Source organism: Micromys minutus (genome assembly GCF_963924665.1).
Source record: "Micromys minutus genome assembly, chromosome: 11".
Classification (NCBI taxonomy): domain Eukaryota; kingdom Metazoa; phylum Chordata; class Mammalia; order Rodentia; family Muridae; genus Micromys; species Micromys minutus.
In genome coordinates, this window is record NC_137980.1 from 16,694,144 (window position 1) to 16,707,419 (window position 13,276).

Below are 13,276 nucleotides of genomic sequence, written 5' to 3' on the forward strand. Positions count from 1 at the left end.
TGTTGTGAAATGACTATCCTATCAAAAGCAACTGAAAGAGACAGTGCAATCCTCATTAACATCCCAACATAATTATCTATAGAATTGAAAATATTATTTTATGCTTCAAGTGGAAACACAAAAATCCCAGGACAGTAACACAACCCTAAACAATAAAAGAAATGTTGGCAATCTCAACATTCCTGGTTTGATTAGCTGTATTACAGAACTATGGTAACATAGTAACATGTCTATGAACACCAGACATCCACACTTGAGAAAAGATACTATCTCCAACATATGACTGCATGACTGCATTCAGAAGAATGCAAAGAGACCTGCACCTCACCCTCTGCCTAGAACTCAACTCCAAGTGGACCAAGGACCCCAAAATGAGACCTGAACCCTCAAGTCTGATAGAAGAGAAATAGGAACTAGCTTAAACTCATTAATACAGGAAAGGACTTTCTGAACAGGGCTCTGATATGATAGGCATTAAGACCAAAAATTCATGAATAGAACCTCACGAAGCTTCTGTATGGGGAAAAAACACCACCATTTGAAGAGGCAGAGTACACAATGGAAAAGAAACTATTAATTATACATCTGAAAGCATCAAGAATACACAAAAAACTAAACAAACTCGAAAACAACCTAAGTTTTAATATTTAGCATGGAACTTCTGTGCTACAGAATTTTCACTACTGTAATAAAACACTGACCAAACCTGGGAGAGGAAAGCATTGACTTTGTAACTCTCAACTTACTTTCTGTCACAAGGGAAGTCGGGGCAGGAACTGGAACACAGGCCATGGAGGAAGGGGCACAGTTTACTGGCTTCCTCTCCTTGGCTGGCTCAGCATGTTTTCTTATATAAGCTATGACCACCTATCCAGGGGTGGCACTGCCTCCTGTGGAACGGGCCTGCCTTCATTTAATCAAGAAAATGCACCACAGACCTCAAGCAGGCAATCTAATGACATCATGTTCTCAATTAAGATTCCTTCTTCCCAGAGATGTCTAGGTTTATGTCAAGTTGACAAAACCCAACCAGGGCAGAGCTAAGCATTTAATTCTTTAAAATGTGAATCACAAATAACTCAGAAACACTTTATTATTTTTTAATTTTCAATGCCCTTACCTGTCAGGGAAATGCAAAGTAAAACTACTTTGATATTTCATCTTGCCCCAAATAGAAGAAACTAGAAACATCATACCCAGAAAGATGAGCACTACATATTTCCTCTTGCATTATATATGCGTGTTTCATTAGGGGTTAGGAGGAAAGCAATCATCAATGTTACCGACTAGGAATGCTGTGAACAAGAGTGGTCCTTCCTGGCAAGATTTGCCCACTGGTACAATAGTGGCACTTGCTGTGAGAATAACGAACCACTTTTTATTGTTCTATTCATAAGATGGGATGCGGATGCGACACTGTTGAAGAGGCTGAGAACCTGGGACTAGATGGCTCATATGCTCTGAGGGGAAGCCTACTACTATTATTCTGCTAAAGGAGCATAGCAATAAAATAATTCCCGAGGATGCATTGCTATACCCGTAGATCAGTTCATCTTCTATCAGAGAGTTGTTCTTGCAGAAGATGGTAGTTAACAGAGATATCTACAACTACACAATGTACAGAGAGTGGGAGACTTTGTAGCACTCAGCCCTAAATGAGATTTCTGATTTCTGTATCACACACACACACACACACACACACACACACACACACACACACACACACACTCAAGACTCTGAAGTGTATACTGAAAAGGAAGTAGAGAGATCTGAAGAGTTGGAGGTGGTAGACACCTTTAAGGAAAGGATGTTTTCCAGACACAAGAGGAAAGATGCACACAGGAACTCAGAAACTGCGACAGCTTATACAAGACCGGCTCAAGGCAGACACAATCCCAGCACAGGGTGGTAGTGGACACAAAGTCTCTCCCTTTCCTAGGAAGGTATTCACAACTGATAGCTGCCAAGAAAGGAAAAATTATTTTCTCCAACGGATTGGGAATGAGTACATCAGTCATACTCTGGGGCAGGCCGTGGTTGGAAGTAGCCGGCCAACAAAAATTGGATTCCATGTTCTGCTGTTGTTTTGTCTGTAAGAGAGAAAGAACATGAAGTCGGATAGATAGGAAGTGGGAGAGGGTATGGAAGGAGTTGGGCAAGAGAAACAAATATAAGCAAAGTGTATTGGATCACATTGTTTTAGAGAATACATTTTCCTAAAATGTAAACAGAGCCTTGGCGTTGGGCATGGGAGTGAGTGTGGGATGTGCACTTAGCATGCAGGAGGCATCAATTTCCAGAACCCACAGAGTCTATGTGAGCCTTATCATCCCTAAGAAAGTAGAGGAGCCTATGATTCGAACAAGAGGTAAGGACACATTTTCCCAACTGACTTCATCAGGGCAGGAGGTTGAAGGGAAAGGACCCCCAGCAGTGATTCCCACTGTAAGTGTCATGGTGGACTGACTGGCCAGAGAATTTGGGCTGAACTTGACCCCAGACAGCCCAAGTCTTCCAGGTTCTTTGCTGGCTGAACATTCTGAATTCCTGGCAGGAACTGCTGGAGTCAGAAGACATATTTTGAATTGTAAGTGGGTTACAATTAGTCAGAACCTTGCTTCTAAGGCTGCTTGAGGATTTCAGACCCAGTGCACTAGTGAGTCTCTGAGGAAAAACCCCAATTTAGAGGAGAGAGAGGCAGGGAGAAGATGGCGTCGGGATCTCTAGGTTGTAGCACACCTTGTCTGGTTTTTCTTGGAGACGGTCTGTTAATGGACGTCACTTTAGCTGCAAACTGCTGCTGAGAAATCAGTCTGGTCTGATGCTAAGGCCCAGGTGCTCTTCCCTGCCAGCCACGAGGCTTCTGCTGTCTCCTCTCCCGTGTTAGGACCAGAGCCAAGATTCAGAGCTGTGTGGCTCAGAGAGACGCTCACTACAGCACACAGACTGGTATGGTGATCAGATGTTCTTTATCTACAAAAGCATTATCCTGGACTACACCCTCTGGTGTCTTGTAAAACTGCCAGAATGAATTTTTAGCAAATCTAAGGCCCCTCTACCCATTTTTGTTCCCCCTTCCCAAACACACACACTTAAGTACCATGGGCTTAATCCTTTACCCCTGTTCCAAGAGGATCACCCAGTGGCAGTATTCACAGAATTATGTGTGTGCAGTCTCCACAGAATGTCTTCTAAGAGCATCTTTGTGGGGGGCAGCAGTGCTGGGAATAAAATCTGAGGCTTGTGGTCACTTGGCACATGCTGTATCTCTGAGTGACAAAGTCCTAAATTTTAAGCTTTAGTTTAGACCATCGGAAACTGGCTTTGATGTATAAGTGATGGTGTGTGAGAAGGGAGGGTAAGGGAACCTCCCAGCTTACCCTTGGGTGTCACAACAGCACTGAGCTCTGCATAAGACTAACTGCCAAGAGTCACAGTTAGGCAAAAGTCACTGACACACACACACACACACACACACACATACACACACACACTCACACACACACACACACACACACACACACACACACACACACTCACATCTACACCGAATGTACATATGCCCCTCAGGCAGGAGGAAGCTGGGTTGTTCCCATTAGTATTGTAAAATGATCAAATTCTGACACTGAAACCTAACTCTAAGCTGGGGCAACAGTGTACTTTACATTAAGCTCTGTATTGTGACTCTACTTCCAAGAAAGAAAGAAAGAAAGGAAGGAAGGAAGGAAGGAAGGAAGAAAGGAAGGAAGGAAGAAAGGAAGTAAAGAAAAAAGAAAGGAAAGAAAGAAAGACAGACAGACAGAAAGAAAATGAAAGACTGAGTTCTTAGATCTCCACCCTAGGAGACAGCTACATTGTGATATCTAAAATCTACCTTCACTCTTTCTTTTCCAAGGAAGAAAGCCGTGGCGTGCAGTACATCGGCAGCGTGGGTGGAGTTATGGTAGGCGTTGGAGGAATGGTAGTTGGCTTCAATCACTTGCAGCCAGGCCCGAAGAGTGGTTTCAGTACAGTTTAAGAATTCACATACTCCAAACCGAGAGAAGACCTTTAAGCCCAGGTACACAAGTGGCCTAAAACAGGAAACAAACAGGGGTTCAATCGGTGGTCCAGAAATGCTTTCTTTAATGGCGGTAGAGAACAGAGGGACTTTTGTGGGTGCTAGTATTCAGCATGCTTATAGCACAGAAACATTGGTACTGACTGCTTAACTGGCCATCCTTTGTAGCCAGGTGGCTCATGTGGGTCAGTCTAGGTTGATTTTAGATTATCCGTTAAGTCAGAAAATCTCTGTTGGCCTCTATCCATCTCTGCTTCCACACACATCCTGCACATCTTTTGTGCCCATAAGAAGGGCAGCTGAATGATTCAGGTGGTCCCAGCAGTCACTCACTTAGGGTGATGCTTCTTTATAGATGAATCTTTTATATGCCACACACCAACATCCTAGGAAGAGGTAACTCTTCTCCTAAGACAAAAGGAACTCCTTGCCCTGCACACAGAGTGGACTCTGAGAAAATCTACAGTGCTCTCAAATCCCAGGTGTGTCGGGTGGGGGCAGGAAGGAGGGCGAAAATGGAGACACAGAGAAAAATAATTTTTTTTTGCCCAGGTTTGATTCCTTGAACTCAAACAACCCTCTTACCCCAGTCTCTCAAGTTGCTGATGTGTACCCCGGAACCTGACTGTCAATCCGTTTTTGTAGGATAGAAGGGATGAGAAAACAGAATCCCTGGCTCATGGCTACAAAGGAAGGAGACATGAGGAAGTGTGTGCTGACCCTTGACCTTACCCACAGACACATCCTCTCCATCAAGAGCACATTCAGGACACGGAATTCCATCCAGGTTCCTAGAGAGGGAGACCTTGAGCATGGCCTAGCTCTCAGCCAGTGATGTCACATACCTTTTATGTGTAACAGCTTCCAATTCAAAGATGTTGAAGTCCCAACTTTCCTCATTATCAAGGAGCTGGGCGATACTTGGGGGGACATCATTGATGGTGATGGGCATCGCGAGGTGACTGTGACTGTGGTGCACATCTGGGGGGCAGAGGAGGCAAGTTAGATGCAGATTCTCCAGTGTCTTAGGCATTTCATTAGCTTTAGGGTTGCCACGAGCAACGAAATCCTCAACTCCCATTGGTAGGAAAAGTCCCGCTGGGGCTCTTCTTGTATTATGAAATCTCAAGACCATAGACAGGAAAATAACTCCAAGGTCTGATTAAACATATGGAGACTGGGAGCCTTATCTAGCAGTGTTCTGAGCAATGAATTTAGTCAGTGGCCTAGCGTTAGATGTACAGCATTGAGAGGAATAAACCCGTGAGACGGGCTGGCAGAACCGCCAAGGCCCTTGTGGAATGTTCACCACCTGCGGGTGGCACAGGCTGAGGAGGGGTTATCGTTGACAAGTGACACAGGAACACTTACTCTTTGTAAACACATACTCGTTCCCTGACAGTCTCCTCAAGCCATCCTGGAAGAGAGACACGCGGTTAGACACATGATTCCCACCCATGTCACTCTCTTAACCTCTCTCCTCAGCCAGAGGCTGATTCCTGCCAACCCGAGCTGTGACTCCGGGTCAAGACAAGGTTCCAGATGAAATTGTAGCGGTGGCTAAGAGATGAGGGATGCTCGTCTTTCCACAGTGCTAGTCCCGAGGGGGGGGGGGGAGGTGAAGAGAAAGTGGTCATGAGCGCTATCAGGCCTCACACCTAAGCAGTGAGTTGGCTCGGTACTGGCAGCCATTTTCCTGCCATTGTAAAGCCACGTAAATGCAGTCACCAGAGATTATCTGTGTGTTTCTGATGTGTCCAAAGGCTCTCAGATGTGCACTGTGAAATGTCAAAAGCTATATTTGGGGAGGACACTTTGTAAAGTCCTTTGAAAAAACTGCCACTTTTCCTTAACTGTGTTCTGCTGTGGAGCATGAGCTGCTAAGCTTTGAGAGGAGCCTTTCTGGAGCTGAGGATTGGAAGGTGTGGTGGCTAATCTTGACTGTCAACTTGTGCGGCTGGAGAGCTATGTGAGCCATCGGTGTGCAAGTGCCTTTGAGGCCTTCCTGGCACTAAGTAGATCGGGGGCTGTGACCTAATCAACAGCTCAGTGTATAGACAGTTTATACTCAGAAGTAGACTTTGTGGTATAAACTATAGGAACTGCTGTGAGGTAGCAGGATTGTGCAAAGAGGGGCTGGCTGCAGGAGAAGGAAGGTCACGGGGCATGACCTTAGGGATTCAATCTTGCCTGTCACTGGTCACTCTGCTCCCTGCACACCATGGACAGACACTTGGGAAACTGTAGACAGACACGCTTCCTCTTAAGCTGCTTTTGTCCTGAACATGACCATGAGAGTAAAAGTGGACAGAATATCAGTGCCCTGACATTTGCTGGCCCGTGAGCTTGAACTAGTTGTTCTTGGATCTGTTTCCTTGCCTCGGAGTCTGTGCCCGAGCTCCTCGTCATTTAAATCTTTGTGTAAAAGTCCCTTGGAGTTACTTATCCCCAGAAAAGAGGTGCTAAAGTTCAATGTGGTATTAATTAATAAAGGACCCTCTTGAAGTCACTCCTTGGATTTTTATGCAAAGATCTTAATCTTTAGAAACAGATGAAGTAAGTAACCCCAGCCACAGCTGCTACGACTAGTCAGCAGATGTGCATTTTTTGTCTTTCCTCCACTTTCCTGAGCCACATCTAAATGGTACCTCCCAGCATCTCCGGACCTAGAAGCCCAAGATGATACGTTGGGGAGGGGATGGGGTAGGTGGAGGTGGCAGCTTGTTCTGGGTTTCAGAGTCCCATGGTTGTGACCCTTATTCCTGCTCTTCAGAAACGGAGGCTAATTCTGCATTGGAACGGGCCAGCTAGTGGCGGTCTGTGGGCCAGGAATAGCAGAAGAACTCGAGGTGCTGGTGAGAACAGGCTGCGTGGCCAGTCAGCTCAGCTTTTTGGATGGCTAGAAAAAGACATCTGCAGAGACCAGGATAACACAGTGTTGCGTTTTCCTAGAGAATTCTCCTGGCTCAGCCTCTGGAGAGAAGCGTGGCAGAAAGCTGAGCCTTACTGCTTCACTTGCTGATGGTGATACGCAAAGCCCAAAAGAGCACAGCATAGTAGGGCATGGTGGGACTTAGACACTGGCCTCGGTTCCATAAGCCTGGCTCAGATTACTGGCAGGCACGATCCTTGCATTCCCCTGCTTTGAGCCCAAATGGCTCTATTCTGCTTTTGTATAATTAGACATAGAACTGGCCTGGGAACTTCTCAAAAGACAGACCTGTTGGGAGGCGTTTGGGAGCAGCTATCATCTAGGGGCACACCTTTTCATTACAACCGTTCCTTAGAGTCCTCATGGGGGTTAGCTACAGAGCCATCCTGTCCTAGTAAACCCAAGGGAGCTTAAATGTCTTCGGTAAGATGGAACCTTAATTGCCTATAATAAATGTACACCCTTCTGTGTAACATGTTGGGACAGTTTATAATAGCCAACAGTGCAAATACATGTACATATTCCATACAAATGTACCCCTCCCTTCCTCCTTCCATATCTTCCCTTTTATACCTCCCTCCTTCTCTCTCTCTCCCTAACTTCCTCCCTTTCCCTCTCCTCCCTTCCTCCCTCCCTCCATCCTCCCCTCCCTCCCTTTCTCCCTTCCTTCCTTTCATGGAGACTTACTCTGTAGCTCAGGCTAGCTTCAAACCCACAATCCTTCTGCCTTGGTTCCTGACGTGCTAAGATCATGGGTGTGTGTGTGTGTGTGTGTGTGTGCCATGCCTAGTACAAGTGTACCCTCTTTGTCCCCTCTTTCAAGTTTGTTTTCTCTCTCCCCCCCCCCCCCCTCTCTCTCTCTCTCTCTGTTTTGCTGGTCAAATTAATACAAATCCACAGATTAGGAGAGATAACTGTGTGGGTACAGTCTGTTGCCCAAGGAAATGTAGCTACGTCCTTTAACCTCACTCTCTAACTCACACAGAGAAGAACCAGAAACAGGAGCCAATACAGTCCCTCTCTGGGATGTTTAGCCCTCCATTTCCTACTCTAATAGGACCTCTCAAAGCTCTTTTCATGGTTAGTCAGGTGGTAGAAAGGTATGCATCTTGGATATGACCATAAAGAAATTAACATGGCCGCCTCCAGCCACCCGCTGGAGCAGATGCCCATTATACATCACATGCTTCAGCTGCCCAAGGCCACAGCGCTCTGTGCAGGTTCTAGCGGGTTCTTAACCAAGACCCTACATCCCTGGGCTGTTCACTTACAGTCATCAGGCCTCCAACAAGATCACTGGTGTGAGGGTCTTCATCTTTGGTTCCCAGCTGAGGGGAGTACAGTTCTGTGGTTCGTAAAATTTCTAGAACTCTGTCCAAGGCTTCTGCTACTGTAACTGGGCTGTTTTCTTGGGCTGCATTGATTATATTTATAACCTAAGAAAGCAATGAAGAGAAAGAATAAACCTGAGGACATTAAGATACTACTTACCTCTCGGAAGTCAGACATACTCAGAAGAATCTAACCCTGTCCCATGGCATCCCATCTCAGGACTCTGATTCCCAGAATCCCTTGCTGATGACCTTTCCTATCTCTCTGGGTTGCAGTTCCTCAAAGACATATTTGGGTCCCTCTCACTGTATGGTGGTTCCAGAAATGCCTCTCATTCCCACGAAGCTGAACACACACAATCCACTATGAGATTTCCAAGTATACCTTCCAGACCTCAGACTTGGAGACTTTCCAAAGCCTTCCTACTACAATGTCCTATGTGCCTTCTCACAAAACAAGCAAACAGTAACAACACCAAAGACGGGCTGATCTTCCCAGAGCTAAAGACAAGGGCTCTTCTACTCGAAGCCTGCCCTGCTTGACACCCCTGTAACTCACCAAGTCCAAAAGATTTTCCCCTAGACATTTTCCAATCATTTCTTTCTCTCCACCTCTACCATCTCTCTCTCAGTGCTAGCCAAACTGCTACTAACATTTCCTGCCTGGAATTCCAGAGAAGCCCCCAAGTGGCTTCCTCCCCTATACTCTTGCATGTTCTCTACCTATAGCGTGGTGGTTGAACTCTTTCTAGGGACATCTGGACTTGAGTAGGCCACAACTATTTAACCTCCTTCAAAGGTTTTTGCTACACATAAGACACAAATCACCTTATGTCTGGCCCAAGTGGCCAGAACAAACTGAGTCAACATAGCCCTGACATAATCATTCCACCTCTGTGGGACACACCCAGCCTCCCTGGCTTCTGTCTCAGTTTGATGGGACATCTCTATGCTGGCTTTTACTACCCCTGTCTTGGAAGTCTCCCTCTGCCCAATGCGATTCTCAGCTTAAGTCTGGCTTCAAACATGACTTGCTCTACAGAGAAAGCTTTCCTGACTACCATCTCACCCAGCCGGCCTCTAGCCTCTCTCTCGGTTCTCTCACAGAACTTTTGCACGACTGCCTTCGCCACATTGATTGCATTGTGCAACCACATGTTTGTTTATCATGTGCTTGCTTAATACCTGCATTCCTAATAGGCCCTAGTTTAGATCCGTAGACTAGAACTCTGGGTCAGTCTGACACCGACCACACAGTGGAGCTCACAGCTGTCATTCACCTTTGTGATGGGGCCACAGCTGTCACTCACCTTTGTGATGGGGGCCTCAATGGTCATGGAGTGGATCCTTGCCATGGAGGGGTAGCGGCGGTTCTGGAGGCTTGGCGCTAGAGAGAAGGCAGGACAGTCTTATCTGGAGCTGGTGATCCAGTTCATGCTACAGCAGAGAAGTCCCCTCATAGATGAGGACTTGGTTTTATGGGACCTCCTTCCCCACCACTCCTTCATGTCCATCTCTTGTCCCTCCAGGGCTAACCACTCAGCCCCTTAAGCATAAAAGGTGCTCTGTTGGCACAACCCTTGGCAAGCCCCACTCCACGAGGGAAGTCAGTGAAGGCTGGCAGATGCTGATGCCTCATCCCTGTAATCCAATGATGTCACAGGACCCTGTTTCCCGAGGGTCACTGAAGCCCTTTCAGATAGCCTGCACCCAGAGCCACAGGACCCATGAATGTGTACCTGCCTCATGACAGGACAGGAGATTAAGTGTCTCAGTATGGACCAGTGAGCTGGGTCAGCCTTGTTCCTTTCTTAGCCATTAGGTTCATGATGTCCAGCTCTAACCTGGACAAGCTCATTTTTAAATGATTTTTTTTTTGAGTAGATGACTCTTAGATGTGACTTAAAATTCAAAATGGTAGAAAGCAACCTTCCCTGTGGGACACGCTAGAGGTCAGACCTGTTTCAGAGATGGGAGAACTTTACCCAGTCACCCTCAGTAGGGCTCTAGAACTGGGGCTTCAGCCATTGCCTGCCTCTGTGGTGCTTCCCAATCCCCACCTTGCCTGTGTGGGACCACAGAGCAGCTCCAAACATCAGGCCGGCTGGCTCGGGTGCCCTGTCTAGCATTCTCTCCAGCATGTCCTCAGCCTGTCTCATGATCCTTGCTCCCTGTCCCTCACATGCCACGGGCCAGGCTGTCCTGCTCTGCAGATTCTGTTTTGTCTCCAGCCTCTGCCGTCTGTTTAAGCCTCGTCTCTGGTTCTCAGTCCTCCTGTTGTGACTGGGCAGGCTCTCAAGTCCTCCATGCTACCTTTGCATTTATCCTTCTCTCCCCTCCCACAAGGGCAGTGACGAGCCCCTCTCAGGCCTCACAACTGCCCTTCACTTGTCATATTACAAAAAGAAATGTGACCTTCCCTGCCCCAGCCCTGTCCAGCCCTGTCCAGCCTATGCCCCAGCCCCTGCCCCAGCCCCGCCCTGCCCAGCTCTTGTCCCTTCCTGCCCCAGCCCCTATCCCAGCCTCTGCCCAGCCCTGCCCATCCCCTGCCCCAGTCACTGCCCAGCCTCTGCCCCAGCCCCTGCCCAGCCTCTGCCCCAGCCCCTGCCCAGCCCCTGCCCAGCCCCTGCCCAGCCCCTGCCCAGCCCTGCCCAACTCTGCTCAGCCCTGCCCAGACCCTGCCCTGGCCTTATCCTGCATTGCAGCTTCCCAGACACCCTTTTCGAAATGAGGAGCATCTGCATCCTGCTACCTCTGTGCCTCCTGCTCCCTTGACTCAGAGGAATGGCTTCCCATCACCCCCAGCATCCCCTTGATTACTTAGGCTTGATTCATTAAACTCACAATGCATTTTGTGAGATTGTGACTCATGGTTTCTGGCCTTTCATTAAGGAAAAAGCCAATGGGTGTACACTGTGACTGGGAAGCCAGGACGCTGCCTGGCTTCTTGCCACCAGTACCCAAGGATGACCTTGCCAGGCTACTGAAACTGCATTGCTTGTGTAGTGATGTGGTCTAACACAGGTTGGGCCATGAAAGCAGCAGCCTGTGGTCCCTTCAAGGAGAAGAAAACTACCATAGAAGGCTGAGAGAATTTATTTTCTTAAATCCTAAAATGTTTTCAGTTCATTGGAAGAAAAGTCTATTCCAGCTGAAACCTTTCTCCTTGGAGTTTCTACCACGATGAAATGTTTGAATATGCCTCTCTGTCATTTTCTACTCGCTGAAAAGGTCACAGAAACTCAAGAAACTTCTTACCATCACTGCCTCGAGAAGATATTGATTTCACATCAATGGACTCTTTCCTCCTGCTCTTGTGTCTGAACAAATGAGGCTCTGGGGAGTTCAAAGAAGAAACAGAAGGAGGTTGGCTTTATGTGTACTATGGTGTGAGCTCACACCTTTCCCCATATTCTCCAAAAAAAAAAAAAAAGGGCATTACTTTATTAAGGTCTAGAAGGTAGATTCAAGAATTGAGAAACTACTTTCTCTTCGAATCAACACAAAATGATCAGTCATTCTGGTGGCAAAACAGTCTTTGTCTTCTGGGGCTTCATTACATTGTGGAAGTGGTGATTATTGAGGGTTATTTAGTCCCATAATGAAAATGTCATCCTGAAAAGAAAACTTAAAGGGAACATTTGGAGGCTTCATCCTGACTAAAGCTACCTGGGTAGGGAAACTCTGGACAAATAAAATCCTAGTGAAATTCTTAATCTGCATTAAGAGGCTAGTTTGGACAATTTTGGGACACTCCTGGAAAGTCAGATGTCTGCATGATCATCTGGCTTCTCTGAGAGTGGATTTCATCAAGCAACCCTGCCCTGTAGGCCATGGGAAGGGAAAGTCAACACTGAAGTGCTCTGTGAGGCTGATGCCAAAAATCATGTACCACAGAGAGTACCAGTAGAACCTACTGTGCTTCAGACATCATGCTAGGTACTTTCAGTAAAACAACCATTTCATTTAACATTTACATCAGTTCTGAAAACTACATAGTGCTATTCCCATGGTACCCAACGGGAATAGTAATGTACAGAAGCTAGAAAGACCAGGTAAGTAGGCCAAGACCAAAGAGCTGATAAATGATTGACCCTATGCTTTTCAGGGGGGAGGTTTTTAGCTGATAAAGGCCCTGTGATCATTGTCTGAGTATTCATTATGTGTAAAACCATGCTGGATACAGTAAGGGACATGAGATGGCTTACTGCAGTTCTTTGGTAGAACCTTCTAAATGTGATACGGTGTCCAGCGTATTTCCATTTCTAAAACCAGTCACCATGTGCTTGCTACTCAGAGAGGGAACAGACATGGGTGACCCATAACTGCATTCTCAGCCATGCCCTAGGTGGCCTGCCTCTCCCCTGGACTCCACTATGCACTGGGCTCATCTGCTTTCCATGGTCTCTAGCTAAGAAAAGAAAACCAAGAAGGGGAGGGATTTAGGAGGGAAGACTGCCACAAACCTAGAGACAGGATTTGTAAAGGATGCCTGTTGCTCCTCTGGCTCTCCAACCCTCCAGTGCCAGCTTAGATTTTAGCCATCCCCAGTCTAGGGTGACAAATGTCATCTTGAACTCTCCCCGCCCCCAAGAGTCCACCAGAACCCCCTCAGCAGAGAGTAAAAGCAAACACTCTCACCTGTCTGAGAGTTGTCCCCGGAATCACGATGAATCCTGTGAATCTAGAGTCGGTCCAAAGTTTTGTAAAAAGAGAAAGAAATGGGTGTCATTTGTTGCCTTTAGCAACTTAGTTAAAAAAGCTCTGACGGCCTCCAGAAAGCAAGGCATTGCACAGATTGCGGGAAAAGATGAGAGACACACACCGAGTGTAAGACCACAAATACTCTAAAGCCTCAGACACTTGGTCAGGAGCCTAAGGGCAGAAAGTGCCTGAGGGAGGGGCTCTCCAGGCAGATTGAACCTCCAGCTAGCCCCATCTTGACAGTCTGTA

General features: G+C 47.0%; 1 protein-coding gene across 10 annotated transcripts in view; it reads right to left on the minus strand.

The window, feature by feature from the left end:
• The window catches only part of PDE8B (phosphodiesterase 8B), a gene marked incomplete at its 5' end in the record, with an annotated part of 177,778 nt that overhangs the window by 12,814 nt on the left and 151,688 nt on the right, over nucleotides 1-13,276 (minus strand). For 9 of the 10 annotated variants that reach the window (XM_080924913.1, XM_080924918.1, XM_080924914.1 and 6 more), the window contains 7 exons: nucleotides 3,875-4,073; nucleotides 4,906-5,041; nucleotides 5,432-5,477; nucleotides 8,264-8,428; nucleotides 9,634-9,710; nucleotides 11,582-11,659; nucleotides 12,965-13,007. In XM_080924913.1, coding sequence (XP_080781039.1) covers nucleotides 3,875-4,073; nucleotides 4,906-5,041; nucleotides 5,432-5,477; nucleotides 8,264-8,428; nucleotides 9,634-9,710; nucleotides 11,582-11,659; nucleotides 12,965-13,007 — 744 coding nt within the window. The remainder of the gene's footprint in view (nucleotides 1-3,874; nucleotides 4,074-4,905; nucleotides 5,042-5,431; nucleotides 5,478-8,263; nucleotides 8,429-9,633; nucleotides 9,711-11,581; nucleotides 11,660-12,964; nucleotides 13,008-13,276) is intronic. The other variant, XM_080924917.1, reaches the window with a different exon arrangement.